Here is a 27,453-nt window from a genome sequence, read left to right as displayed (position 1 = left end):
GTTTTTTCTTTTAAGAAACTTTCCTTTCCCTTCTGATTTTAATTTCCTGCCAGAATACAAGTTTAAATGACGTATATGAAAATCTAAATGAGTTCGGAAATAGTATTTAAGTAGTAGAACTTAAGAGTTCGCAGTAGAAGAGGCAGTTACAGCTTATGCCGTGTGTTTGCAAGTAGCTGTGTTGCTGAATATTTTGAGCTAGCCACATACTTTAATTTATATTGATATTCTATACTCGGCATTGCTGTGTGCAGCTGACAAAGCGGATTTAGATTAAAGTGGAGCCAATCGTGTAGTTAAAATTTAATTCATTCTGACTGTATATACTATTTTGTATTAAGTTACACAAGTGGTAGTTATATTGTGAATACCGAGTGAGTGCATGTTCTGTTCAGTTTAGTTAAAATAAAAAGGTTGTTATAACTTTCGTCGGCAGTCATCTTTTGCTTTTTTTTTTCAAGACATAGCGAAAATTGGCTTTATCGTCTTCAGTAGGGTCTACATTTTATGCTCCCCCCCAAAAAAACTAGACTCTACAGTGGCGCCCGAACTAAAAAAAAAGGCGGTGGGTGATGATTCTTCACCACAAGGATTTGGCGACTGGGTACCCTAATCCGCAATAGCCCTTTAAAAAGGGGGAGTATTTTCTCCCTCTTTCCAGCATGCCTTCGCGGTGTAACGGTTAGCACACTCGGCGAATATTCGAATCCCGGCGAGAGCATTGCTCCTTTCCGTTTCCGGCATTAAAAAAAACCTAATGACTCTACAGTTACTGGAGTAAAAAATTTTCATGTTTTTTTATGAATAACTATTTAATATGTGAGCAATTTTGCACTAATTCTAGTATCTTTCCAATTTTTTTTACCTATTTAAAGCTTATATTTTCAAAACATTTCCTTCATTTTGTACTTTTTAAAATTTATTACATGTTATTTATCCTGCTAAGTATTTTTCATGGTCATTTATTGTCTTAAAATCACCTGTTCAGATTCGATAAATTTAGAAAGTTTACTAAGTTTCCCACCACTCGTATAATAAACAAGACTATATATGAATATTATTCTATAGATTACTGTTGATAGCTTTTTAAATAAGTTAATCTAGTAATTTTATTTTAGAACTGCGTTGTTATAGTGCTGGAACCAACAGGCGTATCAGTGAAATATCCTTTCCTGTCACAGAAGCTGAAAGAACTCAGATATTCTACTCATATTATAGGAAAGTAAGTACACAAAAGTTTTATTTCGGAAAATGGGAAAATAGTAGTTTTTAAATATAAATACAAAATGCAAGACCATACTTCCTTCCACACTAGTATCTGAATAATTTGTAGCAGATAAAGTATTCCTTTGTATTTTCTTGGCCAGGCAGCAAAAAAAACCATGCAATATTAATAGTTCGAGCCGGTAATTTTTGTCAGCGGTTGAAAGAGTCAGTGCATGGAATTTTCGTGGTGTAAGGTAAACATGAGGCAATTTGCCTTAGAATGTTCTCCATGAAGAATTTCTCTCCTTAAACAAATAGAGTGCTGTGACATAACAATGTAACCAAGCCCAGTACATTATGCGTTTAAGCAGAACAGCTTAGCATTAATTCCTTTAGTGCATTATGGTTTATTTAAAATTATTAGTTTATTTAAAATTATTGAAATATTTTCAACAAAATAGCCCCAAAGTTTGAAAATTTACTCAAGGTAAGTTTTGAAGGTTTTAATCGTACTTTCATCTTCGGTTGCTGGTTAGTGGATGAAACATAGACCATTGGAAGAAAAAAACAAAGCAAGAAAAACTTCAAGAAATTAATACAATAATACCTCTATAATGACTCCTTCTGTCGATAGATTTGGTTTGGTTTATGTGATTACGGCAAATCCTCCAAGGGCTATCTGCCTGAGAGGAGGGATGCCTTCGTGGAGGACTTTCCCATGTGCAACGTATACACGCTACACACGGGGAAAACCACGAAAACACCTCTGCAGCCAGCCCATTCGCGCCTTCTATCGATAAAAAACAGGAGCAGAAACAAGAATTAGGTATTACAAGTACATAAGTGGAATTAGAACTCGATTGCGTAAAAATCAAAAATCTATTAAATTTATAACCAGTAGAAACATTTTAAAATTATCTTTATTACCAATAAAAAAGTAAACAAACAATCCCCGGAATTGGGAAACTGAAAATTATTATTATTTTTTAAATAATGCGGATTTAAAATGCTGCATATAACTAGTACATAAGCCAGCAGGAATAGGACAGAGAATTCCCTAATTTTTCCATTTGATGAATGATAATAATAATTTTAGAAAGCTTATAATGTTTGCTTAAATTAAAGGTAAAAGCCCCTCCCAAGAAAAAATGTGATAAATTTCAAACAAACCATCGACAAAGCCCAAGGAAGCCCTTCCGAAAGGTCTATGAGACTGATACTATATATTTAGCTCTTTGTTCCGAATTTAGGCACTTCTTTTCCATTGCTCAGATATAGTTAATAGATTGTCTTCTGTACAGTGCAATGGAAATTTCAGTAAGACATTCGCTTGAATTTTTCCATTAACTTTAAAATAATTTTCCTAAAAAGATACTGCATATTCAAGATCATGTGATGAAGAATTTTACTTTTTTGATCAAGTTCCTTGTGATTAAGAAATGAACTCAGCCACAAACATATTTTTTATATGGACGTTACATGAAGCTTTTGTTATTTAAGTTTGATTTACAAACTAAGATAATTTTTCTTTTCCTTAGATGGCATCTCGGACATTGTAATGAATCCTATACACCAACGCGCCGTGGATTTGATTCCTTCTTAGGCTTCTACTATGCAGAAGGAGATTACTATACGCACAAAATCGAAAGTAAGTGAAAACTACCTGCTTCGTAATTTGCTACTTTTGAATGAATAAATAAAAGAATGTTTTCAGGCAAATAATAAAGTGATGCTAATGGAATAAATTACGTATTTATCAGGTACTGTAATACAATCCAGATGTCCTAAACATTCATCTAAATTAATTTACTGGTTTATTCAATGTTATAAAGTCGTGTATAGCATAAAACTTATCACGAAGGTTATCAGGTTCAATGTTCCGTCTAACCTTCTTCGGGAACATGCAAGGACCTGACTCGGAACAGAGAGCTTACTAAAGCTATGTTCAACAATTGTGGGAAGTAGACAGGATACACAAGAAGGGTATACAAAACCCTTTATTTTTCTCTATTTACAATAACTTCCGTACTTCGGAAATACACAGACCCGCTTCTTGGGGTCAAAACGTAAAAGTATAAAAATAAAACTAAACTCTAATTTAACTTTAAAATAATAAACGTGGAAGATTGGCCTTATATTAACAGGAAGCCGTATGTAGTACAGAGAACTGTGAACACTACAATACGTTTAAAAATTATCAAGAGGATTAAAACCTCTAGCCTGGAAGGCAACCAGCGACTGAGTAAACTTCTAAGGTAAGCGGCCTGCTTCGACTAACTGCTTCCTCTCTCTCGCTTGGCAAAAAGCCACAACTTAAATACTTGGCGTTCGCCAGACAAACTTTGCATAAATGCTTTAACGCTTATAATTCTGGCCGGAAGTAGAAAATAAGAAGTGATAGTAAAGATTTAAAATAAAATAAACGTTAGTAAAACTTAAGATCCTTACAAGGTGACTTATCAAGAAGTATTTTAAAGTATTGCAAAGTCAGGAGGAGGGTGTAAAGAATCCCTTATTAAGTCAAATAAAGGTTAACAGTCAGCACCAACTCGTGCTTACAAAAGCCAACATTTTTGGCTTAACGGCTTCACAGTATTACTATCGCGCAAGCTGGCTCTGACTCGGAAGTCGGAGTAAATAAGCCTAATCGCCAGAATAACTCAATATCGCAGGATTCTAATCGCTAGAGCATCAGTAACGTGGCCTTAGCTTTGATTTCACCTTTCGAAAGCTTCTTTTAAATGCTTCCTTTTAGCTAATTTGAATATCGCGCATGCTGGAAATTTTCCATTCTGGTAGGGAAATGAAATGAGAATTGGAAGGAAAGGTACTTAAAATAAGCGCAGATCAAAAAGTAAGTTGCACTTCCAAATTATGACCATTTATTAAATTGTCAATACACGGCTATGACAGCATACAATGTAAGTTCACTTTTACACATAGCTCCCAAGACACTCTAAACATTTCTCCGAACGGACAACCAACTTTTTGATTCTGGATGCATAGAAATCTCCTCCAGCTCTATGTAACCACACGGAGACAGCTGCTTTTACCTCCTCATCATTTCAGAATCGTTGTCCACCGAGATGCTTTTTAAGCTTACCGTAAACATGAAAGTCACATGGTGCTAAATTGGAACTGTATGGAGGATGTTGCCGTATCTCCCACTTGAATCGTTGCAGTAGGTCGCACGTTTGGCGAGCCTTGTAATGTGTTGAGTTCATGTTTTCGGTAAACTTAGAAAGCATCTCGGTGGACAACGATTCCGAAATGATGAGGAGGTGAAAGCAGCTCTCATCGTGTGGTTACATAGCGCTGGAGGAGATTTCTATGCATCCGGAATCGAAAAGTTGGTTGTCCGTTCGGAGAAATGTTTAGAATGTCTTGGGAACTATGTGGAAAAGTGAACTTGCATTGTATGCTGTCATAGCCGTATTGCTTTTGTATTGACAATTAATAAATGGTCGTAACTTGGAAAGCAACTTACTTTTTGATCTGCCCTCGCAACTAGATAGCAAATTAAATAATACTTAACCCTGTGTATTCTTAAAAATATTTTACTGGGCTATGTTATATTTTTATATAATTTAAATCAAAGAAAAAAATTTAAATCAAATAAAAAAATTAAAACAAGCTCAGTTTTACTCGACTTAAATACAGCGATAAATAATCCGGACACTTGGAATTTTATTGACCTTAATATTTCATTAGATCTCAGTTATAAAATGTTTGACAACAAAAGCAACAGTAAAATTTCCTTTAAAGGGGTAGTTTTTACTTTAAATAAACTTCAACTTAACTAAGTACTTTCACTGAAGAAGCACTTACTGGTATCACATTTCTTATACAGGCAAAGAGTATACAGGATACTGGCAAAGGGTTGGTGTGGTTTGGTTTATGTGATTACGGCAAATGTTCGAGGGCTTTCTGCCTAAGGGTAGGGATGCCTTCGCGGAGGACTTTCTAAGGGAAACTGGCTCGTATACACGTTACATAGGGAAAAACCAAGAAAACGCCCATGCAGACAGCCCGTTCGCTGGATTCGAATCTCGGACCGAATTGCCAGTACTTGCAAAGGGAAAATTTCCAGATTTTATTGTTTTGACCATACATGATCAGAGAATATAATATCAGAGTTGTTAAAAAGTACGAAAAGTTGACGTTTTGGGCAGTGTTTAGATAAAATAATGTAAAACATTCGCCTCAAATGTCAAAATTGTGTCAAATTTCGAATATTATATTTCTAGTGGCCACTGCGAAATGCTGGTAGTTGTCTGGGCTCTGTTCCTAGCCGTTGAACATGCAAATGAAATGGACTTTTGAGATTTTCCTTCTGTGTAAGCACCAATCAGTTTCAAATTATTAGTAGGTGCTTCGCTAAGGCTTGTTTCTCCTTTGGTTACTTTGTGCTTTGCCTTAACTAGTAAATCCAGTTCTAATATTTATAGTATTATCACAGATGTCAAAAAATTGTGAGCAATAACATACGTGAAATTTATTCCTTTAAAACGTAAGAAAATAACTATATGCATCATGGAGATAGGAATCCTTCCTTCCTCTGTAATATATAAAAACATGAAGAGGGAAAATATGCAAGTATACATATAAATTTAGAACAATACATATATAAGGACTAGCATTTAAAATAAGATTCCTTTCGGTTGGAAACAAAAACAATTAAAGAAGCAATATTTGCTTAGTTTCATTCCTCGTAGACTAAACATTTGTATTTTTCATAGGTTCTGTCCAAGTATGGAGGGAAATTTTGGACTTCCACAGAAATCTGGAACCAACTAATGACTATAATGGAATATACACTACGGTGAGAAATTTTTCAATTTTACTGTCATTATCGGGCAGAGGATGTCCAGTTGCATAGGAATACTTTGTTCATGGTTTATTTTTAACGCAATAAAACTTCCCTAAGAGGACCACCAAGGTTCTAGATTACTATGGTTACCAGTGAAGGTGATCTTACTACTATCGGTGATCTTATTTGCCTATATACTCAAAAACATTCGTCACTTTAAAAAGCGGTCGTCTACGGTCGTCGCCCATGAAACTGCATTTGTTTCATCTAAACACAACAAACTACAGTATTCATGATGAGTTGTAGTGTTTTATGCTAATTAACCCAGTTAAATTATTATTTTGCCTTTAACTTGACTTTTACTTTCGTCAACTTCCACAAGAATGCGAATTAGATAGTTAACGTATCGAAGCGAAGAGTTCTTGACTGACTGACTGACTGATAACTTATAGCCAGAATACCACTGAGATCAGTAGTTTATCTGGCTCAATCAAATTTATGCCGGATGGGCACAATAACATAGAACTATCTTCACATAATGTCCGCAGTAAGGAGGAGAAAGACGGATAAAGAATAGGAAGACCAGCAACGCAAGAGCTCACAAGCAAGTAACCGGCCCGGTAAAGGCGTGACTAAGTGGGAGTCATAAAATGAGTGTAGAATGTGATTAAACTAGAGAATTTAAGAAATACACAGTACAATAAATGAGTAAAATACAAAATTAAGAATGCTAATAAACACATTGGGTACATTATTTACAGGTGGGCACTAGGTGGGAAAGTTCGGGTCCCTGATAAGGTGGGCCGCAAGTGGGCGCAGTTTGGCGTCCTCATTCAATATTTCGTAGGTAAAGATATCAAAATTTCTCATATGGTCACAGTTCAGAGCTTTCGTGAAGAATTTCCTGTTGATCTTATTCAGGTGCTCTTCTAGAGTGTCCAGTTTTAAGTCACAGTGCAGTGTAGCATTGCTCATAAAAAAGTGAGCATGGGTGATAAGCCTTAAGACTTTGTTTTGCATGATTTGAAGTCTTTTTATATTCTCCTTGGTAGCCGTGCACCAGGCCGGCGACGCATAAGTCATCAATGGCCTAATTGCCGTGATATAAACTAGCCCCTTTTTCCTGAGGTCTAAGCTAGAATAATTACCCAATATAGGGATGAGACTATTTACAACAGTGAAAATTTTTCTTCTGACCTCTGTTATATGATCTCCTCATTTTAATCTTTCATTTAGCATTACTCCTAAATATTTCGCCTTACTAACTCTAGGAATCTCTTCAGAGAATAAGAAGAGCTTGCTATTAATAGTCAACTGTGTATTTTTCCTCCTTATCAATAATAATTGCGACTTGCTGGTATTAATAGCAATTCTCCAAGTTGTACACCACTTTTCTACCACTGGTAGAAGCTCCTGTAATTTCTTGATTGCATGGTGTGCGTTTGCGGACTTTACGGCTAATGCCGTATCAACCGCATAGCACCCAAGAAAGTAATTTCTGCCAATGTGAGCCCTAAGGGAAGTCATGAACATAAAATAAATACAGGACGGGCCCTAAAATGGACCCCTGTGGGACGCCTGCATTCATGGTGCGTAAACTGGAGATGTCCTTTCCAATAGCCACAGTGAATTTCCTATTAGTGATGAAAGACATAATTAGCTGAATCAGCTCTCTATCCATAGGGAGATTTATAAGTTTATAAATAAGCCCCTCATGCCAGACGCGGTCGAATGCTTTCGACCGCGTCTAGCGTGAGTCTAGCATGAGTAAGGCGACATTTTGTTTCTTGTGAAGCGCATCCCCACAAAACTCGACGAGCCGAACCAGCTGCTTCGTTGTTGAAAGCTTTCTCCGGAAACCAAATTGTTCCGGAGGCAGTAGTTCAATATAGTTTTTCAATCTGCTGTAGATTAATCTCTCAAAGACCTTTCCTAGTCCCGGAAGCAAGCTAATGGGCCTGTACCCATCTGGCTTAGTCTTATCCTTGCCGGGCTTAGGCAATAAAATAACTTTTGCGATTTTCCATTTTGTGGGAAAATAGCATTGACTAAGACACGCATTGATAATACTCGTGAATTTTGTCACAACATTGCAGGGCAGATTTCTAAGTGCTTGATTATTAATACCGTCTATGCCAGGGGCCTTTTTGACTTTAAGCTTCTTTGTGATTTCTTTGATCTCACTGGGGGTAGCAGTGGCCATGTACCTCTTAGCAGTGTGGGCATTAAGCCAATCCCTAACAAAGTTGCATGCCTCTTGACAAAATTAATGTCCATGGGCGTCATGTTAGGTCTGAACTGCTCTTCTAAATGGTCCGCAAGGACCGTCGATTTGTCTTTATTGTTGAGAGCAACAGAGTTTTCAGTATAAATCGGCTTATTGCATGTACGCTGCCTTTTCAAGTTACGCATGAACGTCCAGAGACTGCTATCATTCGGACTAAGATTCTGAATTTTTTCTTCCCATACATCTCTCTTATGCTCATCTATTTTCTTTTTAATTAATTTATTTAATTTGTTCATATCTCTTTTAACGTGAGGGCTCCTTGTAAGGTGCCACGCTTTCCTCATCCTATTCCGGTCCTTAATCATCTCTCTAATTTCCTGTGGCAGAATGCCAGCGTTATTATTTCTTCTCACGTGTCTAGAGGCATTTTCAGTAGCATTATTGATTGAATCAGTGAGGGTATCAACTGAATAATCTATATCTTTCCGCGAGTTCAGAGTCCGCGAGTTCTGACTGAGAAACTTCTGGAACTTATTCCAGTCAGTCGTGCGGATCATTTCATTTTCTGCCTCTTTAGTAGTGCCTAGGTAAGCAATGACCGGTATATGGTCAGAGCTCAATTCATGCTTTACTTCAGTATAAATAGGGATTGAAGTATTTGTCAGAAGAATATCAAGAAGGTCTGCATTTCTTGGGTTCTGTGGTCTATACGTATACTCCTCAGTAACATTCAAGGCAACTGGGTGATTATTTATAAATTCATAGAGGACCTTACCATTTTGGTTAGTTTTACGGCACCCCCACTCGGAGTGCTTTGCGTTGAGATCACCCGTTAGGATATACTTATTAGTGTCAGAGAGAAGTTTGGGAAGAACACTTTCCGTCAGTAGTTTCCTGGGCGGATTATAAAATGAAATGAAATTCAAATTACCATATTGCGGTAAGTACACTAAGACTGCGACCATCTCATGTCCGTCGTTTCTATCTTGGCTAATCAAACAGGACTGTAGCGAGTTTCGCACATAAATTGCGGCGCCCCCCACCACGGTGACTCAAACGATCGCACCTATATGTGCGGTAATTAGGCAAATAGGCAAATTTATACGCACGCATGGCGTGACAAAAGTCTCTGTTACAAGGGCAATATCAATATTGTGATTGTTAAGGAAGTTTAAAAATTCCGTCAACTTGTTCTGAATGGCATGAGCATTCCAGAATGCTAATTTTATGGGATCTCCTTGTGTGGTGTACCTATCCATTAAGATCTTGATTTATGGTAGTTTTGTCCTTATGAGTAGGTGCATTTTGTCCTATTTGCTGTGTTAAAAGAAAGCTGGAGCTCTTAATGACCGATACAAGCTCGGCCAGGTGTGCAAAAACAGTTTTTGCTTCCTTGATCGTGTCTGCATACAAACCAGTAGACAGGGCTTGTGCAAATGATTTATTTTCTATAACCCTACTAGTATAGACTTTTGGCTTATCTTGTTTCTTTTTAGGGAACATCTCACAACCCCTAAAGTTCGAGGTGTGAGATTGTTTACAGTTCGCACAACATGGTGGCAAGTCAGAGTTTTTATTAGGGCATTCAAAGGACAAATGTCCCCCTCCGCATCTCACGCACTTGGGTGCATAGTTACAGCCAGTTTGCGTATGATGAAATCCTTGGCACCTATAGCATTGTAGCGTGCCCGATCTACCTTTATAATTTTCGACTTTAATTCCTAGGTCACATAAGTGAGTTTCGTTGTGTATATCTTTGGATTTGGGTTTCTTAGGCATAGTAACTAAAAATAGCGGAAGTTTAATAACCTCCCCTTTTCTTCTGCGTGTAAGTTGTTTAACTGATTCAACTTTGTATCCTAAATCCTCTAACTCCTCTTGTATTTCTACCGTATCTGTATTTCTTAAAAGACCTCTTATCACAACTTTTATGTCTTTATCCTCAGGAAGCGTGAAAGAGTGATGTTCCACTTTCGTGTCTTTTAAATAAGTAACAGTCTGCCTGTAATGTTCAGGGTTTCTGATGAAAATTTTAATCCCTTTATTATTCTTATTAGAGTTAAACTCAATGTTTCTCTGTTTAAGTGCCCTAGTTATTTTTTTCCAAGTAGGGTAATCTACTTTAATAGTTATGTGTGGTATCCGTGACTTTTTCACAAATTCCGTTTCTATGTTTTCATCTGAGCTTGTATTTTGTTTAGACGTACTAGCGTCCGTGTCCATACTATTGTTATCCTCACCATTAGTGGCATTTTCACTGAGTCTCTCCTCCATGGTGTTCATTTGAGTTGCGCCAGCCTGGGGAATATGAGCGTCAGTTCGCCCAGTCGGGCACGTGACCTCATCTGGATAACTGAGTGGTCGCGCTGCGTTTTCGGTTCCAGACCTACTCGCTGCAGCCTGTTTCTCAGTTCCTTCACGAGATGGCGCCACATTATTGTGGCTACTGACCGCAAACTCAGAACTCAGTGTTTTGTGTAATTTTACTACCTTTGTCCTGACTAGGCGAGATTTTTAAACTTTTGGGAGCCTTCGGTTTGGGATTTCGTTTCAAGCTAACATCACCTTCATGTCTGGTACTGTGCGTGTACTGTTTGACAGTAAGTGCGGAGTCATCATCAGCTATGTTCGCAAGAACATCAAATTTGTTTTGCACCTCAGGAGGGTCCGATTCAGTATCGCTCAGAGTACGTTTCGTACTTTTGGTAACAGCAGTCCAATGCATATCGTGTTGTGAGACATCAGCATGATGGGAATCAATTTCATTAGACGCTAACCGGTTAGAACCGACTTGCGCTAAGCCTAGTTCAGAGCCACGTGCAGAGTTCAGACTTGCACGTACTTTATCCGATAGGTTAGGGAGAAGCTTTAATAGAAAATCCAGATCAATTCTTTCATCCTCAGTCAAAGGTAAATCCTTCTCTTTGGAAGTTAATTCCGCATATCGAGCGAAAATTAGTTTGACCAATGACATGTTGATCAAGTCCTTAAACCAGTTCAGTCATCAGGGAAAAATAGATGCAAAGAATCAGTAAAATCGCACTAAGGCCTTTTTACTACTCTTTGGTCACTTAAGACCGGTGAGCAACCTTTTATGTGCTAACAACTGATCGCAGAAGGAAAATCAAATTGACTTGGTAAAACCGAGAGCCGTGCTAAGACAACCTTCACGTGCGACTGACACATGAGAGTTCTTGAGCTGGAAAGAGAGACTTTAGTAGCAACCTCTGACTGATCATGCTATTGGATGTCCCAGTTACTAAATCTCTTAAGCAACTCTAGCTTTGCTTGCCATAAATGCTTCGTGAAAATATTGAAACCACCTTGTAGAGACATTGAGATTTTTTGGTAGCAGGCAAGATGAAAAATTAGCAACGTCTTTGCCAGAATCGAACCACGGACCTCTGGAATACCGGCCCAGCGTGCAGAACCACTATACCACGAAGGCACGCTAAGAAGGTGGGAGAAATACCTTATATGCTCCCACTTTTAAGGCGACTGGGGTTTTTAGGGGACCCAATCGCCAAATCCTGGGTGGGGAGAAATCATCATCCAACAAACTTTTTAGTTCGGGCGCCATCGTAGAGACATTAGGATATTTTTGGAGGTCGGAGAGATGAAAAATTAGCAACCGCCTTCGCCGGGAATCCAACCACGGACCATTGGAATACAGGCCCAGCGTGCAGAACCACTACATCACGAAGGCACGCTAAGAAGGTGGGAGAAACCCCTTATAACCTGAGCTTAAGCTTATTTAGGAGCGTGTAACTTCGCAGTTAGTATTTTAATTTGACTGCAATATTTGTTCACTTTTTCCTTCAGGGAATGGCTTTTATTTTTATGTCATTGGATAGATTTTTCAGGCCGACGAGTAAATAAACAGGTTTATTTTAAATTTTCATCTGAGTTTATATTTACTATACTTTAGAAATAAGAGCGAGTGTTAAGTTGTTCATCTATCTTAACGATTCTATAAATTGCCAATTAGAATAGTGTAGGACAGCATAAATTTTACATACGTCAGATGCAGATTTCCTCTCAAATTGTAATTTTTAATTTACAAATGCGCCCATCAAATTAATCTTACATTGACAATTACTAACGTTGCGTAAACATTCAAAGAAATTCCGTAAAATTCAACTCGAATAAAGCTCAGCGCCAATCTTAATCCTTAAGCAGCTTTCGAGATGATGCAGTTTCAATGCGAAATTGCTCAAAGTCCAAGGACTGCAGACGAACAAAGTCCGTACTCTAATTTTCTGATAAAGCCCAAGTTTACTGAAATTTATCCTAAGTTACCAAAGTCAATATGCTTCATAACAGATAATTCATACGGCATTCACAATAGTTTTCAAATGCTTATCGTACATGCTGAATCAATAATTGTTTTTTTTTTATCTCATATCTTTTAATTATGGTTTCTCTTTCGTTTTAGTTGCATTAAAATAGAAATTGTTAAAAAAATTTGATGAACGTAGAACGTTAAACCCCTTTAAATTGTGTGTAATATTCAAGGAAAGATAAATAAACAAACCTGTAAACTGAGAAGAAATATTTTCTGAAAGCTTTTTAGAAAACTCATCTTTTTTGCAAACTGCATATTAATCTAAATTCATCGATAAATTTTAGTAAACTGCAGCCAAAATTCTCGAAGAAACGATGTATGCGGACAGAATTTGAATGTCTTTTCTTTAGATTGATCAGTATTTGAACTGCCAAAGCACGAAAAGTGATAGTTCGACTCCAGTTCCATTCTGGGTAACTGAAATGTCTGGCTGTGTGAGTAATTCAAAATTTTATTCACGAGCAACATACATATGTACGGTTGTCCATTTTTTTAATTTTAAATGTATGCATCGTATTTGAGTCAATTATGAAGTTACATGTAAACCAAAAAGTTATGCTACTAGTTAACTAAAGATACATTTACCAGCTCTGATACTATTGAGATGGAAACAAAAATGTTTGCATTTTTATTTGGTATAACTCCCTTCCCAGAACGCCGAAAAGTTTGGATCATTATTCATGAAAATCAGGTAGAATGGCGCTCGTAGAAAATTATGAATTAACTTTTAAGTTCTAGTCCTTTGTGCATAAATTTCAAAGTGCGGGTCAGCATTTTTCTTATTATAATTTTAAAATAATGAGGCAGTTACTTGATTTGTTTATTCCACAGGACAAAAGAGACTACACTGTATTTGTTTATTTTATGATACTGGAGGAATCTTTTTCCTTCTTTGAAACAAAAGAAACAAAATGCAAACAAATATTTACGCTTGTTTTCCGAGCTAAGCAGCGTTTAACTGTGAAAAATAATATACCAGTTATAAAATAAACATATTAAAATTTATAAGGTAGTCTTTCTCTCTTTTCCACGTACCTTTGTGGTGCAACTGGACAGCACGTCCGATGCGTAATCGGGTGATCCGAAGTTCAAATCCCGGTTAGCGTATTTCCAAACCCTACTCCACTTTTTGAATATTTGACCGCATGTAAATATCGACTAGTTTCACTTGGCAAATAGAAGTTGTAAGGATCTTAAGTTTTACTAACGTTTATTTTATTTTAAATCTTTACTATCACTTCTTATTTTCTACTTCCGGCCAGAATTATAAGCGTGAAGGTATTTATGCAAAGTTTGTCTGGCGAACGCCAAGTATTTAAGTGTGGCTTTTTGCCAAGCGAGAGAGAGGAAGCAGAGAGTCGAAGCAGGCCGCTTACCTTAGAAGTTTTACGCAGTTGCTGTTTGCCTTCCAGGCCAGAGGTTTTAATCCTCTTGATAAATTTTAAACGTATTGTAGTGTTCACAGTTCTCTGTACTACATACGCTTCGTGTTAATATAAGGCCAATCTTCCACGTTTATTATTCTAAAGTTAAATTAGAGTTTAGTTTTATTTTTATACTTTTACGTTTAGACCCCGAGTAGCGGGTCTGTGTATTCCGAAGTACGGAAGTTGTTGTAAATAGAGAAAATAAAGGGTTTTGTATACCCTTCTTGTGTATCCTGTTTACTTCCCACAGTTTTGAACATAGCTTGAGTAAGCTCTCTGTTCCGAGTCAGGTCCTTGCATGTTCCCGAAGAAGGTAAGAAGGAACATTGAACCTGATAGTGGCGCCCAACGAAGAAGAATAACCATGGCCGAGTTTCAAGAAGAACCTGTGCTGCCTGCAGAAACGGCTCAGAATCCAGAAATGCCAGCTGCCGCCCTGGAAGGATTTGGTTACATCGTCCAGACCATGCGCGCTTCGATGAAACCAGAAGCAACATTTAATGGAAACTCACCGGTAACCAGTTTTTTGGAAAAATTGGATGATCACTTCATGCTCTACCCCGTGCACGAATTTCAAAAAGTTACCTTAGCTACCAGCGCTTTGAGGGGCCAAGCGCTTAACTGGTTCAAATGTATAGGCAGAAGTCTCTTGGGTCAAGCAGGAAGTCCCACCTATACTTACGAAAATTTCAAGACTGCCCTACTAAAAGCCTTCCCTGTTGTAAGGGATCGTGCGAAATTAGAAACGGAACTTTTCAGTATATATCAGCAAAGAATCGAAAATCTCTCAAGCTTTATTTTAAGAAAAATTCACGTCTTCAAACTCTTGTATGGAAACCGTCCGGATCCTGAAATAATTCAAGTGATTTTGCCGAGGTTACTGCCCCAAGTGCAAGACTTTATTGAATTAAGAAATCCGACTACACTGGAAAAGTTATTTGAGCTAGCAATCCAGTTTGAAAGTAGAAGAACGGCGGACGTCGAAAGAAGACGCCAATATCAACAGCGAAACCAATTTGGTACGCCAAGACTACAGCAAACTCAAGCACACGGCTACGGAGGCAAAGCGAATCAGTGGGCAAGGAAACCCGAGCATTCAAAAAACAGCCTGCGAACGTCGACAGTTCAATAGCAACCCAGGAAAAAAGTCTCAAGGCCAGGGGAAAAAGAAGGAAAGCATGGAAACAAAAAAGGATTTAAACTAAAACGGATTTCTGCTGACGGGAGGGTGCGGAAATCCGAAGGCCACGAAAACCCCTCTTCCTACAAGTTAAATACAGTAATGGTGAAAAATTTGACTCTTCCGAAGATTGAAGTGTTGGTGAATAATATCCCAGCCACCGCACTCCTGGATACAGGCGCGCAGTGTTCCTGTGTGGCAGAAGATTTTTTTAGGAAGTATGTTCGCAAATACCGCATATATAATTCGGATAATACGACAGTGTTAGCGGCGCAAGGAGAAAAATGTAAGTGCATAGGTAAAGTACCGTTGTATATCCGTATCAAGGACGAACAAGTAAAGGTGATGTTTTTTATTGTAAAGAATCTGCAAGCACATATAATCTTAGGAATAGATTTTCTTTCAGACGCACAAGCAACACTGGATTTTAATGAAGCGTCCCTTAAGCTGACAATGAAACCAGTTCGTGCAGAAAAGGCTGAACCGCCGATGGTAAATCTTGACCACCTACCTAAGGACGAGCAAGGAAGAATCCGACAAGTGGTAAGTGAATTTGCTTCGTTATTTAGTGATATTCCAGGATTTACTCAGGTTACTAACCATAGTATTGACACCGGAGATTCAATGCCAGTTCGTCAAAAACCATACTGGTATGATAAGAATAAGGAAAAAATTATAGAATGGCATATTACCGATATGCTACGTAAAAAGATCATAACGCCCATCTCAAGTAGTTATGCTAGCCCGGTGGTTTTATGTAAGAAAAATAATGACTATCCTTTGACGCATCCAAAAAGGTGGAGATTCGCTATTGATTACCGTAAATTAAACTCCATAACTAAATATCCGGTATATCCGTTACCGATCATTGAAGAAATTCTAAGGAACATAAAATCAACCAAATTTATGACGACTTTAGACTTAACGACTGGTTATTTTCAAATAGGGGTTAGGCCTGAGGACGTGCCTAAGACTGCTTTTATAACTAAGTCTGGCACTTATGCATTTTTGCGTATGCCGTTTGGCCTTTCAGGGGCCCCGGCAACATTTCAGCGATGCATGGACATTGTGTTAAGACCTGTTCTTGGAAAGTCCACATTTATCTATTTAGACGATATCATTATTACTAGTGATAATCTCGACCAACATGTACAGGATTTAAGACAGGTGTTTTCTTTATTAAATGAGGCCGGTCTAAAAGTTAATGTCGAAAAGTGCAAATTTGCAGCCCCTGAATTAAAATATTTAGGTTACAAGATATCTCAGAAAGGAATAGAGACAGACGAATCAAAAATAATTGCTGTACAAAAGTATCCGACTCCAAACACGGCAAAGAAGCTCTCTTCTTTTCTAGGACTTTGTTCATATTATAGGTCCTTTATAAAAGATTTTGCAGCTATCGCTGAGCCATTTTTAAAATTAAAAAGGAAAAAGGCAAGATTCTCGTGGACGGCCGAAGCCAATAGTGCTTTCGAAAAATTAAAACAAGCATTAACGCAAGCCCCTGTGTTGAAATTTCCTGAAAAGGATGAGAATTTAGAAATTTCAGCAGATGCTTCGGATTATGCGGTAGGAGCGGTACTTTCGCAAAATCAGCAGCCCGTGGCATTTTTTAGCCGAACTTTAAATCAAACACAAAGAAACTATTCCGCGACCGAGAGAGAGGCACTTGCAGTTCTGTTAGCAGTGCAAAAGTTCCGAGTCTATTTTGGAAAGGCGCCGATAACAGTGTACTCTGATCCTGCGGCGGTAACTAGATTGTACTCAGGGAAAAATTTATCCCCAAGGTTAATAAGATAGCTGCAAGAATATAATCTGGTAATCAAGCATACCCCCGGAAAGGAAAATATCGTAGCAGATGCCCTATCAAGAATTAAAATAGATGAACAAGGTAATACCGTAAAGGTGGCAATGCTCACAGCATGTACAATAAATTCCCGAGAAACTGTAATAACCGAACTGGGTAAGGATCCTGAGTTTGGAAGCATTTATGAGTATTTGAAGGATCCTGAAAATTTTAGCCACCAAGATATTGTGGCGATAAGAAATAGGGCGGCCCATTACGAACTAATAGATGGTCTATTATTCTATACAAAAACTACGAATTCCAACAACGAATTTCGACCTGTTATCCCAGCTAGTCTTAGATTAAATATCCTGCAGGAGCTCCATGACAGCCCTTTAGCTTCTCATGCTGGTATTCGAAAAACTACCCAACGCGTACGCGACGCAGTCTACTTTCCTGAACTGCAAAAGTTAACAAGGGCGTATGTCCAGTCCTGCCCAACATTTCAAGCAGTTAATTATATTAATTTCCGCCCGGCCGGGTTTCTAAATAGTATTAAATCGGAATTTCCAAATGAAATAATTGGCATCGATTTATTGGGCCCTTTCCCAAAAAGTCAGTTAAATAAAAGTCGCTATCTCCTTGTTATGGTTGATCATTTTAGTAAATGGACCGAAATTGTTCCCTTAAAACGAGCCTCCGCGAGATTAGTTACTGATTCTATTTTAAATAAATATATTTTAAAATACGGGGCGCCCCTAAAAGTTATATCGGATAATGGTCCTCAATTTGTAAGTAATATATTTGAAGACATGTGCCAAAAACTGGGCATACGTCATTTAAAAATGGTCCCGTATCGGCCGCAATCAAATATAGCGGAACGGGTCAATAGAAATATAGTGAAAATTATCCGTAGTTATGTTAAAAATTTTCATAAAAGCTGGGATAACTATGTCAATGAATTTGCTTTCGCCCTTAGGACCGCAAAACATGATACAACGGGCAAAACTCCTGCTGAGTTATTTCTAGGCAGAAAGATTATAACGCCGTTAGATAAATTATTTTATGTGCAACAAAGAGCCCCAGAATTTAAAATGGGTGATATAGAAAAACTAATAAAAGAAGCAAAAAAGAATACGGAAGTAGCACAGAGAAAACAAAAATTATATTACGACTTGAAACGACGGGGAGTAACTTATAAAGTAGGGGATGAAGTTTTAAAAATTAAGCATTCACTTTCTTCAGCAATAGAAGATAAGACTGCCAAATCTTTTCCACGATTTGAAGGACCATATGTTATAGAAAAAATAAATCACGCTGTAGTAGTGTTAAAAGCCAGAAATGGTGAAACCTGCTCCGCAAACATTGATCAAATCAAACCTTACTTCGATCGTAATAAAATGCAAATATTTTCAGATCTTTTGCAGGATCCGGCACGGCAGACACCGCAGGCACAAGTTCCAGAGGTGGAAAAACGACAAGTACAAGGGCAAGCCAGTAAGAGGCAGGAGCAAGTGAAAAGAAAATTTCCCCGCGGAAAAATTGAAGGGAGCAAGAAAAAGAAGCCGTTCCACCGTCCAGAAAAGAGAGTTCACGAACACCCCCAGAATGAAGAAGGGAGAAGGACGACGTATGTGAAGAGAACCAGGAGAAATGACGACAACTATAACCCGGCTCTAAAACGGAAGATCTACTCATCCGACAGGACTCTCCGCAGCAAATGTCGCCGAACTGCGGAAGGGCCATCAGCGGCGGAGGAAAAGTTACAAGGAAAATTTGAACGGCCAGCAACGAGGTCCAAGCAGGAACACGAAAGAAGTTTCCCGGTTCCGCCAAGACCAGCTGCCATCAAACGGCCAAGACCACAAGCAGAGGAGAAAAAGAAGGTATTCAAGGGTGACCGAACTGGTGAAGAAAGGAAGCTTCCAGAGGAAGGCACTGAAGGGCGAGCCCGTACAAGAAGGAGGATAAATCAAACAACTGTCTGCAATACCTTTAAGGACTGGGCCCAGAAAAGGATGTCCGAATATCACAAGGATAAGTAAAATTTTATGTTACTTTGCAAACTTAAGTTAATCTTTCATTCTTACTGCAAGTGGCAGATTTCAAGAAGTTTTACCTCATGCGAGGTCTACCTTTATCGCCAAAAGGGCGAGAAATGAGTTGTTACCGATTTTGGTATTATGTTTTTCAATTACTCGCGCGTAAAACTAAAGTTGATGTATAATAGCGTTGTGTAAAGACTTAAATATTGTAAAAAGTTATTGTATAAATTTTATTTAAAACATTCTAGCAAGAAAGAAGTTTTAGTCTGAAAGACTTTTTGAAATGTAGTATTTCAATGTAGAAAGAATTGGCACTTGCTTTGAAAAGAATAGAAGTTAACAATGTACTACTAATGTATGTTTTCAAATGTGTAAAATTAACGGCATGTTAATATGTTCTTATATACAATGTGAACTGTTATTTTAAATGTTAAGAAATACCGTGATATGGTAAAAGTGAATGTTAAAATTTTTTTTTATTCGTGTGACTGTAAAAAGACTAAATCATGGTGAATATGTGTTAAAGGTTGAATGATGTAGTTAGGCTCTCTGACGCTACACTTTAGAGTTAGCCACTTTTAGAATAGTACCTCAGGGTTTAGAGTTGAAATTAGGGTGTGTTACGAGGTCTTGTTATGTTGAATTTTAACACGTTAGTGTTTTGATTGTAGGAGGAAGTGTGGAACACGTAGACAGAAACACATTCGTGTTTGGTGTTCTTTTACAACACATGTCAGAGAGCACGGGGAGAGATAATTAAAATAGTCATGAATGAAATAAGAATGTTAAGAAAAATATAATTATACATGTTACTTGCCATTTCATTGTGTAACATTTCATTAAACTAGTTTTCCTTCCAGATCTCTGGAAGGAACCAGATTTGAATAAAAGCTCCTGTTTAGATGCAGTATGTGTATCCTGGGAGCTGCTATTGTAAAAACAAATTTCTTTCTTTTAAATTTCTAGTTTCTAGCGAAAAATATTTGTAAAAGATTGGCCTCGCGTTAGATTCTAGAGCTAAAAGTTTTCAACAAGGTCGTTTTAGACCTCAGTTTCAAACTAATTAACTCTGGCGGGAAGTATGTAAGGATCTTAAGTTTTACTAACGTTTATTTTATTTTAAATCTTTACTATCACTTCTTATTTTCTACTTCCGGCCAGAATTATAAGCGTGAAGGTATTTATGCAAAGTTTGTCTGGCGAACGCCAAGTATTTAAGTGTGGCTTTTTGCCAAGCGAGAGAGAGGAAGCAGAGAGTCGAAGCAGGCCGCTTACCTTAGAAGTTTTACGCAGTTGCTGTTTGCCTTCCAGGCCAGAGGTTTTAATCCTCTTGATAAATTTTAAACGTATTGTAGTGTTCACAGTTCTCTGTACTACATACGCTTCGTGTTAATATAAGGCCAATCTTCCACGTTTATTATTCTAAAGTTAAATTAGAGTTTAGTTTTATTTTTATACTTTTGCGTTTAGACCCCGAGTAGCGGGTCTGTGTATTCCGAAGTACGGAAGTTGTTGTAAATAGAGAAAATAAAGGGTTTTGTATACCCTTCTTGTGTATCCTGTTTACTTCCCACAGTTTTGAACATAGCTTGAGTAAGCTCTCTGTTCCGAGTCAGGTCCTTGCATGTTCCCGAAGAAGGTAAGAAGGAACATTGAACCTGATAAAGTCAGCAAGCCATTCTTACATTAGTACGGCGTGCTTTCGAGTGAATCCGAATGTGTAGCAGCTGATTTTGTCTTCTTGTTTACGGAACCTTTCTTAATTTCTTATGATTGGCATCCTCTCGAGCATGTTTGGGATGCTTTAAGAAGATGTGTAGCTACTATTAGTCCTGCTCTTCAGACCCTTGCCACGCTTGCAAGTACTTTGCCAGAGCAATAGCTGTCACTTCCTACGGAAAATTATAGCATCGCACATCGCTGTATGTGTTGTGTTGCTTCTAAGAGAGATCATACGTCACTGGAGGTAACTTTCCTATATCACACTCACATATTTAACTTTTTATTTTATACATATGTGAATTTCTGTAACCCCGTAATTATCTGGGAATTTCTTTTCGTATTATTTTATACGTTACTGTGAGTTGTATACTGTGGGTCACTTTCATTAAATTCTACTTGTAATTTTTTTAGTAATCGTCATTTTTGCGATTTTTTCTTAATTAAAGATAACCAGCGTATATATATATAAAAGATTAAAAATATGTAAATCAAAATTATAATTTAAACTAACGGTAAAACTTTAGTTCTCCCTCTCTGTTCTAAAAATCACAATAACTTCTTTGTATTACGTCATTTCTAGATCATTCGATTTTTCATGGCCTGCGCAGCGCTGGTGACGTAATAATTGGGAACTGAAACTTTTAACTCAAACCAAAACCTTTCTCTTCGTGTGCTTTCATCTTGCATAACTACGCACTTCGGCTTCGATCTCTACCCTGCTAGGATGCAATTTCCCCGTCCTCACTTCTTATCGCTATAATATCAAAAATGTAAATGATCTTGAATAGGCACGACTAGAGTGCCAAGTGAATTGTGGCCACAAATGTCAACTGGAAAATAAAAATGGAATTAAAACTGCCTCGACTGCCAAGTTGCTTAGATATTACCAAGTCAACATATTAGCATACTACGCAATCAGAATGCTTCCTCTTCAATATGCCATCTACGTGCTTCGTCATCAGTATTTTCTGCGTTTCTACGTCTCGGTGTTCCTATCTTCTCAGTGACACAAACAGCCCTAATGGGCCAAGGCTGACAGCTGACAGTGCCCGAAATCTACTTTCTTGACCGTGGGCCCCGGGGTGCGTAAGCATATGCCTTGAATAAGTGGTCAGCTTGTCGCATGACCCCCAGTGTTTAATCCCCAAGCGAACTTGGTACTCATTTTATCGACATAAGGGATGGAAATCAAGGGAAGAGAGGCTTAGTCGACCTTGCCCAGCTCGGGGTTCGAATCCCGGACCTGTGCTGCTGCTGCGCAATGCGCTAGCCACTCTCGTTCCTACCTTCAGTACTTCTAAAATTTTGCTATTATTACATATTATGTGTGTGTGTGTAAGAAATAAAGGTTGTTATATAAAGCATATAATTGCTAGTACTTTATGTGTTTTTCTTTTTATACATGTTTTGTGCTTCAAGAGTTATCCTGAGCTTTGCAAGTAAAAATGAGTGTGTTACTTACTTTGTACTTAATACAAAAATTTTAGTGAAATTATATGTGAAATTTTAGTACTTTTTTTTTTTTTTTTTTTTTTTTTTGTATAATGTAACATGAAAATCTAAAGAGACGAGCCTTTGTCGAAAATGTAAGAATACAGGGGCAAGTATATTTAACACTAAGTGCATGACTATACCGCAAAGCTTGCAATGGTTTTTGGCGACAAACGTTTGCCCCCAGTTTTGGTGAGAAATCGCCAAAATTGGAAACCAAATTGGCTACGTTTCGGTCCGGTCTCTGCATCGCCGTAATGGGTATTGTTATTCAACAACTGGAATTGATTCCATATGTAGCTGCAAGCGTATCCGGCCCTCATCTGCCTTCTAGTAATTTCGAGAAGTACTAAATATACTTCGGCGGCGGGGCAGATTTATATATAACCGGGGAGACATCAGTTTATGAGTAGTAGTTATTCGTTCAGAGCTGGATTTGGAGAACTTAAATATCCCTGTTAGCTGACCAGTCCAATTTATTGAACATATGGCCGGCTTGTGTCGTCTAGGAGGATTGGGACTGTGCTCTTATAATGATAATGATGCCTGTTAGCTTCGCTCTTTAGATGCGCTTTGCATTTCCTTGTGTTTAATGGTATTAATAGTTTGAAGTGTACGTAATTACTGATTGTACTCTATGATACTGTGATGAGCTGTACGAGTATTGTGGAAAATTCCAGAGATGTGAAGTATTGTTTTTGGTAAAATGAATTTTATCAAGCTATCATCAGTTCTGTGTGCATGCAATCTGTTAGGAACCCGTACGTACGCAACGAGTGGAAGTGGTTGAATTTAGAAAGGGAATGACCCGTGTATTGCTCACACATTCAAATATGCTTTGAAATGTTTGGGTTTAAATCAAATTAAAATTTTGTTAAATCAATCGCTAATTTGCTATCTCTCTTCAGTTCACTTCAGTGAAGGTAAAACAGTCACTTGAGTTCACCAGTCACTTCAGTGAAGGTATCGTCTCGTCCAGCATTTGTTTGCACTGCCCTTAGCACTCGTCTTGAGAACAATATTTATATATAAGTGTGTTATGTTGATCAAGTTATTTCCGTCAGCGGGGCTACCTGGCCGATATGCTATCTAGCCAGTGGACCGGCTGCCTCGCTGTCGGTGGAAAGAAAAAAAGTGAAGGTAAAATTCCTTTCTTGAAATAGCAAACCAGCCAGTCTTGGATGAGTGCTTTCGGAGGTTTTCCCATGTTTAGCATAATTAAGAGCCTGTTTTCTTTAGAATGTCCTTCATTAAGGTATCGCTTCCTTTGTTCTCTTGTATTTTGATTTACTCTATCATACAAACACACACACTTGCGATCATAAGCGTAAGAAGACATTTAAATGCAGAATGATTGCGTTCATATCCAATCTCTGTAACAACTCTCAGTCGGGTAGCTATTATTTATCATTCATAATAGCTCACGGATATCGAACTTTTCAGAGTTTCTAGGTCGCATGACTGGTTAAATATTTAACTGATTGATTTATTAAGGTGGGGTAAACAAGCCGTTTAGCTCTTCCTCCAAGACTGATCAGCCGGAAGAATCTTCATTGTATATATTCTTTTAAACTAACGAATGAAATCCATCATCAACAAACGGATATCATTCATAGAGTACCAATTATACGATATCGTCGTATCGGTTATTGGATGATACTTAGCAATCAGTAAAATTTTGTTAAATCATCTCTTGACGATACCCATTCTTAAAGGGCTAAGCCCACAAGCCCGCGGTGGTTCTCTGTCTAAGGTAAGGGTTCCTAATTGTTTTTGCTTGTAGATCGCCTGCCTCCTAACTTTAAGTACGGAGACCCTAATATAAGATATACGTATATATAACTCTAAATGAAAAAATGATTTCTAGGATACTAAGAGCTAATAACTAAACAAATAAAGAATTCCTAAATGAAATATTTATTTGATGGTTATTTGAAGTTAATAATTAAACAATTCCAATGTAATATAAGAAACGTAAATTACGCATTTTAAAATTTTAATTGATAAAACTGGCACATATTTTTGCTTACAGAAATAGTAATGGAAAGAAAATTAAATAAATATGCTGTTGCTAACAACTTATAAGATTTATTTCTACAGCTATAAAATAGAGTTTCATTAGATAGGTAGGCTCTACTAATGAGAAATTTCACCATAATGATACCGATTACTCACTGCTGAATGAAACGACTTCCTCTTACTGACTGACTTTTCCTAGATCAGTTGCTGCTTAAATGATTTCTCCATCTAGAATTTTCTCTATGGGCAAAAATTTTCCCTGTTAATTAACGAAGATTGCAGAAATTACGAGATTTTCTAACTGCGAATTTCTGGAATTTTCTATGAGATTTGTTTATTGTAATATTATTATTATTAAATTATTTTATCAATAATATTTTATCTGAACCTTTTAGTACATACTATGGACCCTGCAAAATATAATTTTTTTCTTGTGGACCCACTCAAAGCTAGTCTAAGGAGAGGAATACCATCACGGAGGATAATCTAAAGAAAATTGGCTCGTATTTGTGTTAAACATCGAGAAAAATGCGGCAGCGCATGCAGATAGCCTGTTCATCGAGATCTGAACCCGCGTTGTTTACCATTGTTTAGCCATCTCATTCATTAGGCGACTAGTAAGCTCCTAGGACACTAGGGCAATCCTCAACAAGGATGTGCTAAGAATTGCATCGTTCGGTACATATATACTAAGGGTAGAATTTAAAATTTATTACTGATTAACGAAAACAAAATAACCTATATTAATATTAATTAACTTTGCTTCTGGTATTTACTTTATAGTGCAAAGTATGTTCTTTTTCTCGGGGGTGATACAATTGCAACACTTTTAATTCTTATTCATTTTTAATTTTCTGAGTCTTTATCTATTTATTTTTATTTATTTCCTTACTTTTATTTTCATTTATTTATTGGATTAGTAGTGCATCTATAAGTACTCTAAAAGACATGGCAGTGACTGCGAACATTATACTGAACAAATTTGGCTGAAATTTTTGTTTTGATATTACTTTTGTATTTGATATTTGGGAAAAAATTCCTCGTAAACACGTAACTTTTCAGGCTCCATGAACAGTGAAGGTTCATATAATTCTGGAAATTTTTCAAAGTTAGTGCCCCATACAAAAGTCCACTTAAACAGATTTTATTTACATTGTATATCTGATCTAAGTATGTACTCTTCACTGCAAATTCGAACGTACGTTTTAGATCAATTGATAACAGAGTAGCAAATAAACTCAAATCCATTTGGTGTTTTATATTTTCCACTTTTTCAATGATTTTGATCTAACACAAAGTTCCTGGCTGAAACTGCCGCAATGAACGTGAGATTGCAGGAATTTTAATTTAATTTGGAGTATTGGTAGTTTATTATTAATTGCTTTTGGACTCAAAGAGTTAGCTCATTAAGCAAGCAACCATATCCACTAAAAATCCTTTAATCAGTTCTCCTTTTCGAATTCCATATTGCATGAGCTCACCTTTCAACAGGAGAGGTATTAGACTTTGACATTTTGTCAAAGTCTAATACCATGTGATACCTACAACATTTACACGTCTTTAAATTTTGCCGCTCGGTGCTGCCGCAATGTTTCATCGGCTATAGCGCCGGCCCAGCTCTTTATTCATTTTCGGTCAGTGGCCCACCAGCGGCCGAGCGGTAAAGTCGCTGAACACTGGTAGTTCGGTCCGAGGTTCGAATCCCCCGAACGGGCTGGCTGCATGGGCGTTTTCGTGGTTTTCCCCATGTGAAACGTGTATACGAGCTAGTTTCCCTTAGAAAGTCCTCCACGAAGGCATCCCTCCCCTTAGGCAGATAGCCCTAGTGAGCTTTGCCATAATTAAATACACCACCACACCACACACCACATCATTTTCGGTCATATAACACAGGTGCTGAATCCGAGGACCAAGGGGTTAACAATACTGTGATAAATGGAGCTTTACAATTAAGAAAAACTCAATCTTAGATTGATGATGGTTTTACAGAAGAAATCTATGCGTCTCGAGGAAACTTAACACTTCTTTTCCAATGAGCGTAAGTTTTACCATGCCTGGAATCGAATGTAATTTTTTTTTTTTTTCGTGAGAATACGTGCTATAATGAAAGGGAATAAAACTCAAATAAATGCTAATAATAAAAGAAATTGTAACTGTAGGCACATTTGTCAAACTAAGCAGAAAAGAAAGGTTTAAAACTTCTAAATTCTGAATTAAGCCGTTAACTAAGTTTGATATCCCAGATAGCCCTCGCGTACTTTGCCATAATGAATTATATAACAAACGAAAGTTGATAGATACCGAATGAATTTTTTCAAGCAGTGAGTGAAAACCATTCTTAATTAGTCCTATATTTAACTTTATATGTTACTTAGTTCGCTGCTTAGATGTGGAAATGTTACTAGGATTTTCAAAACCAGGAAACGAGAAAACCACTGTGGTCTCTCCGAGATTCGAACTATAGGTCTCCCAAATGATAGTTGAAATTTTACATCACAAAATACTCACTCACGAATGGAACAATTCTTTATATTCTTCCTCACTTAAACGGCAAGTATGGAGAGGCACAAGATCTAGTCAACCAAATCGAAGCAGTGACCACCAAATGCTTTTGGTTCGACTGCCCTATAGAGACATTTTTAAATAATTTTCTGTAGCTAGGAAACGATAGAAATGAATTCCACTTTCAGGAATATAAAGCGTTTGATGTGCCTAACGTTTATCTTTGAGAATATCCTCGCTGAAATAAAGGAAAATATTTATTGATTTAAAAGTATCACCTAGTGAAAGAGCACTAAAACTAAGCTTGAACTTAAAATATGTTAGAAATAAATCATTCACACGCCAGGAAAAGTGGCGAAACAGTATTATGATCAAGTATTTTAAACAAACATTTTTAAACAATTTAATTATTAAACATATTTTAAACAGTATAAATTGTTTTATAATAATTTCGTCTAAAAGAAGAATAAAAAAACTGTACTGTAAATTTCGGAATGGATAGATTATTGCTGATTAAATTTCTGTAAAGCAGAATTTTTCAAAATTTTTCTTGAAGTTTATATTAATATTAACTGTTTATATTAATATTACTTATTGGATGTTTTCTTACACAGTAGAATTTCCACCCAGATTCCACCTGAAATACTTCTACATTTTTCATGGCATAAATTTAATCTTGCTCTTAACAGTTTT

At 37.3% G+C, this 27,453-nt stretch overlaps 1 protein-coding gene across 9 annotated transcripts in view; it reads left to right on the top strand.

The window, feature by feature from the left end:
* The window catches only part of LOC118184453 (arylsulfatase B-like), an 83,307-nt gene that overhangs the window by 23,478 nt on the left and 32,376 nt on the right, over positions 1-27,453 (top strand). For all 9 annotated transcript variants that reach the window (XM_085809455.1, XM_085809458.1, XM_085809461.1 and 6 more), the window contains 3 exons: positions 1,119-1,222; positions 2,745-2,854; positions 5,946-6,028. In XM_085809455.1, the coding sequence (XP_085665581.1) occupies positions 1,119-1,222; positions 2,745-2,854; positions 5,946-6,028 (297 nt within the window). The remainder of the gene's footprint in view (positions 1-1,118; positions 1,223-2,744; positions 2,855-5,945; positions 6,029-27,453) is intronic.

The sequence above is a fragment of the Stegodyphus dumicola genome, chromosome X2 (assembly GCF_044657685.1).
Source record: "Stegodyphus dumicola isolate Sdum_Otavi_A_Nest chromosome X2, ASM4465768v1".
In the NCBI taxonomy this organism is placed as follows: domain Eukaryota; kingdom Metazoa; phylum Arthropoda; class Arachnida; order Araneae; family Eresidae; genus Stegodyphus; species Stegodyphus dumicola.
Note: the sequence above shows the minus strand (reverse complement) of the source record. Positions and strands in the feature narration are given on the sequence as shown.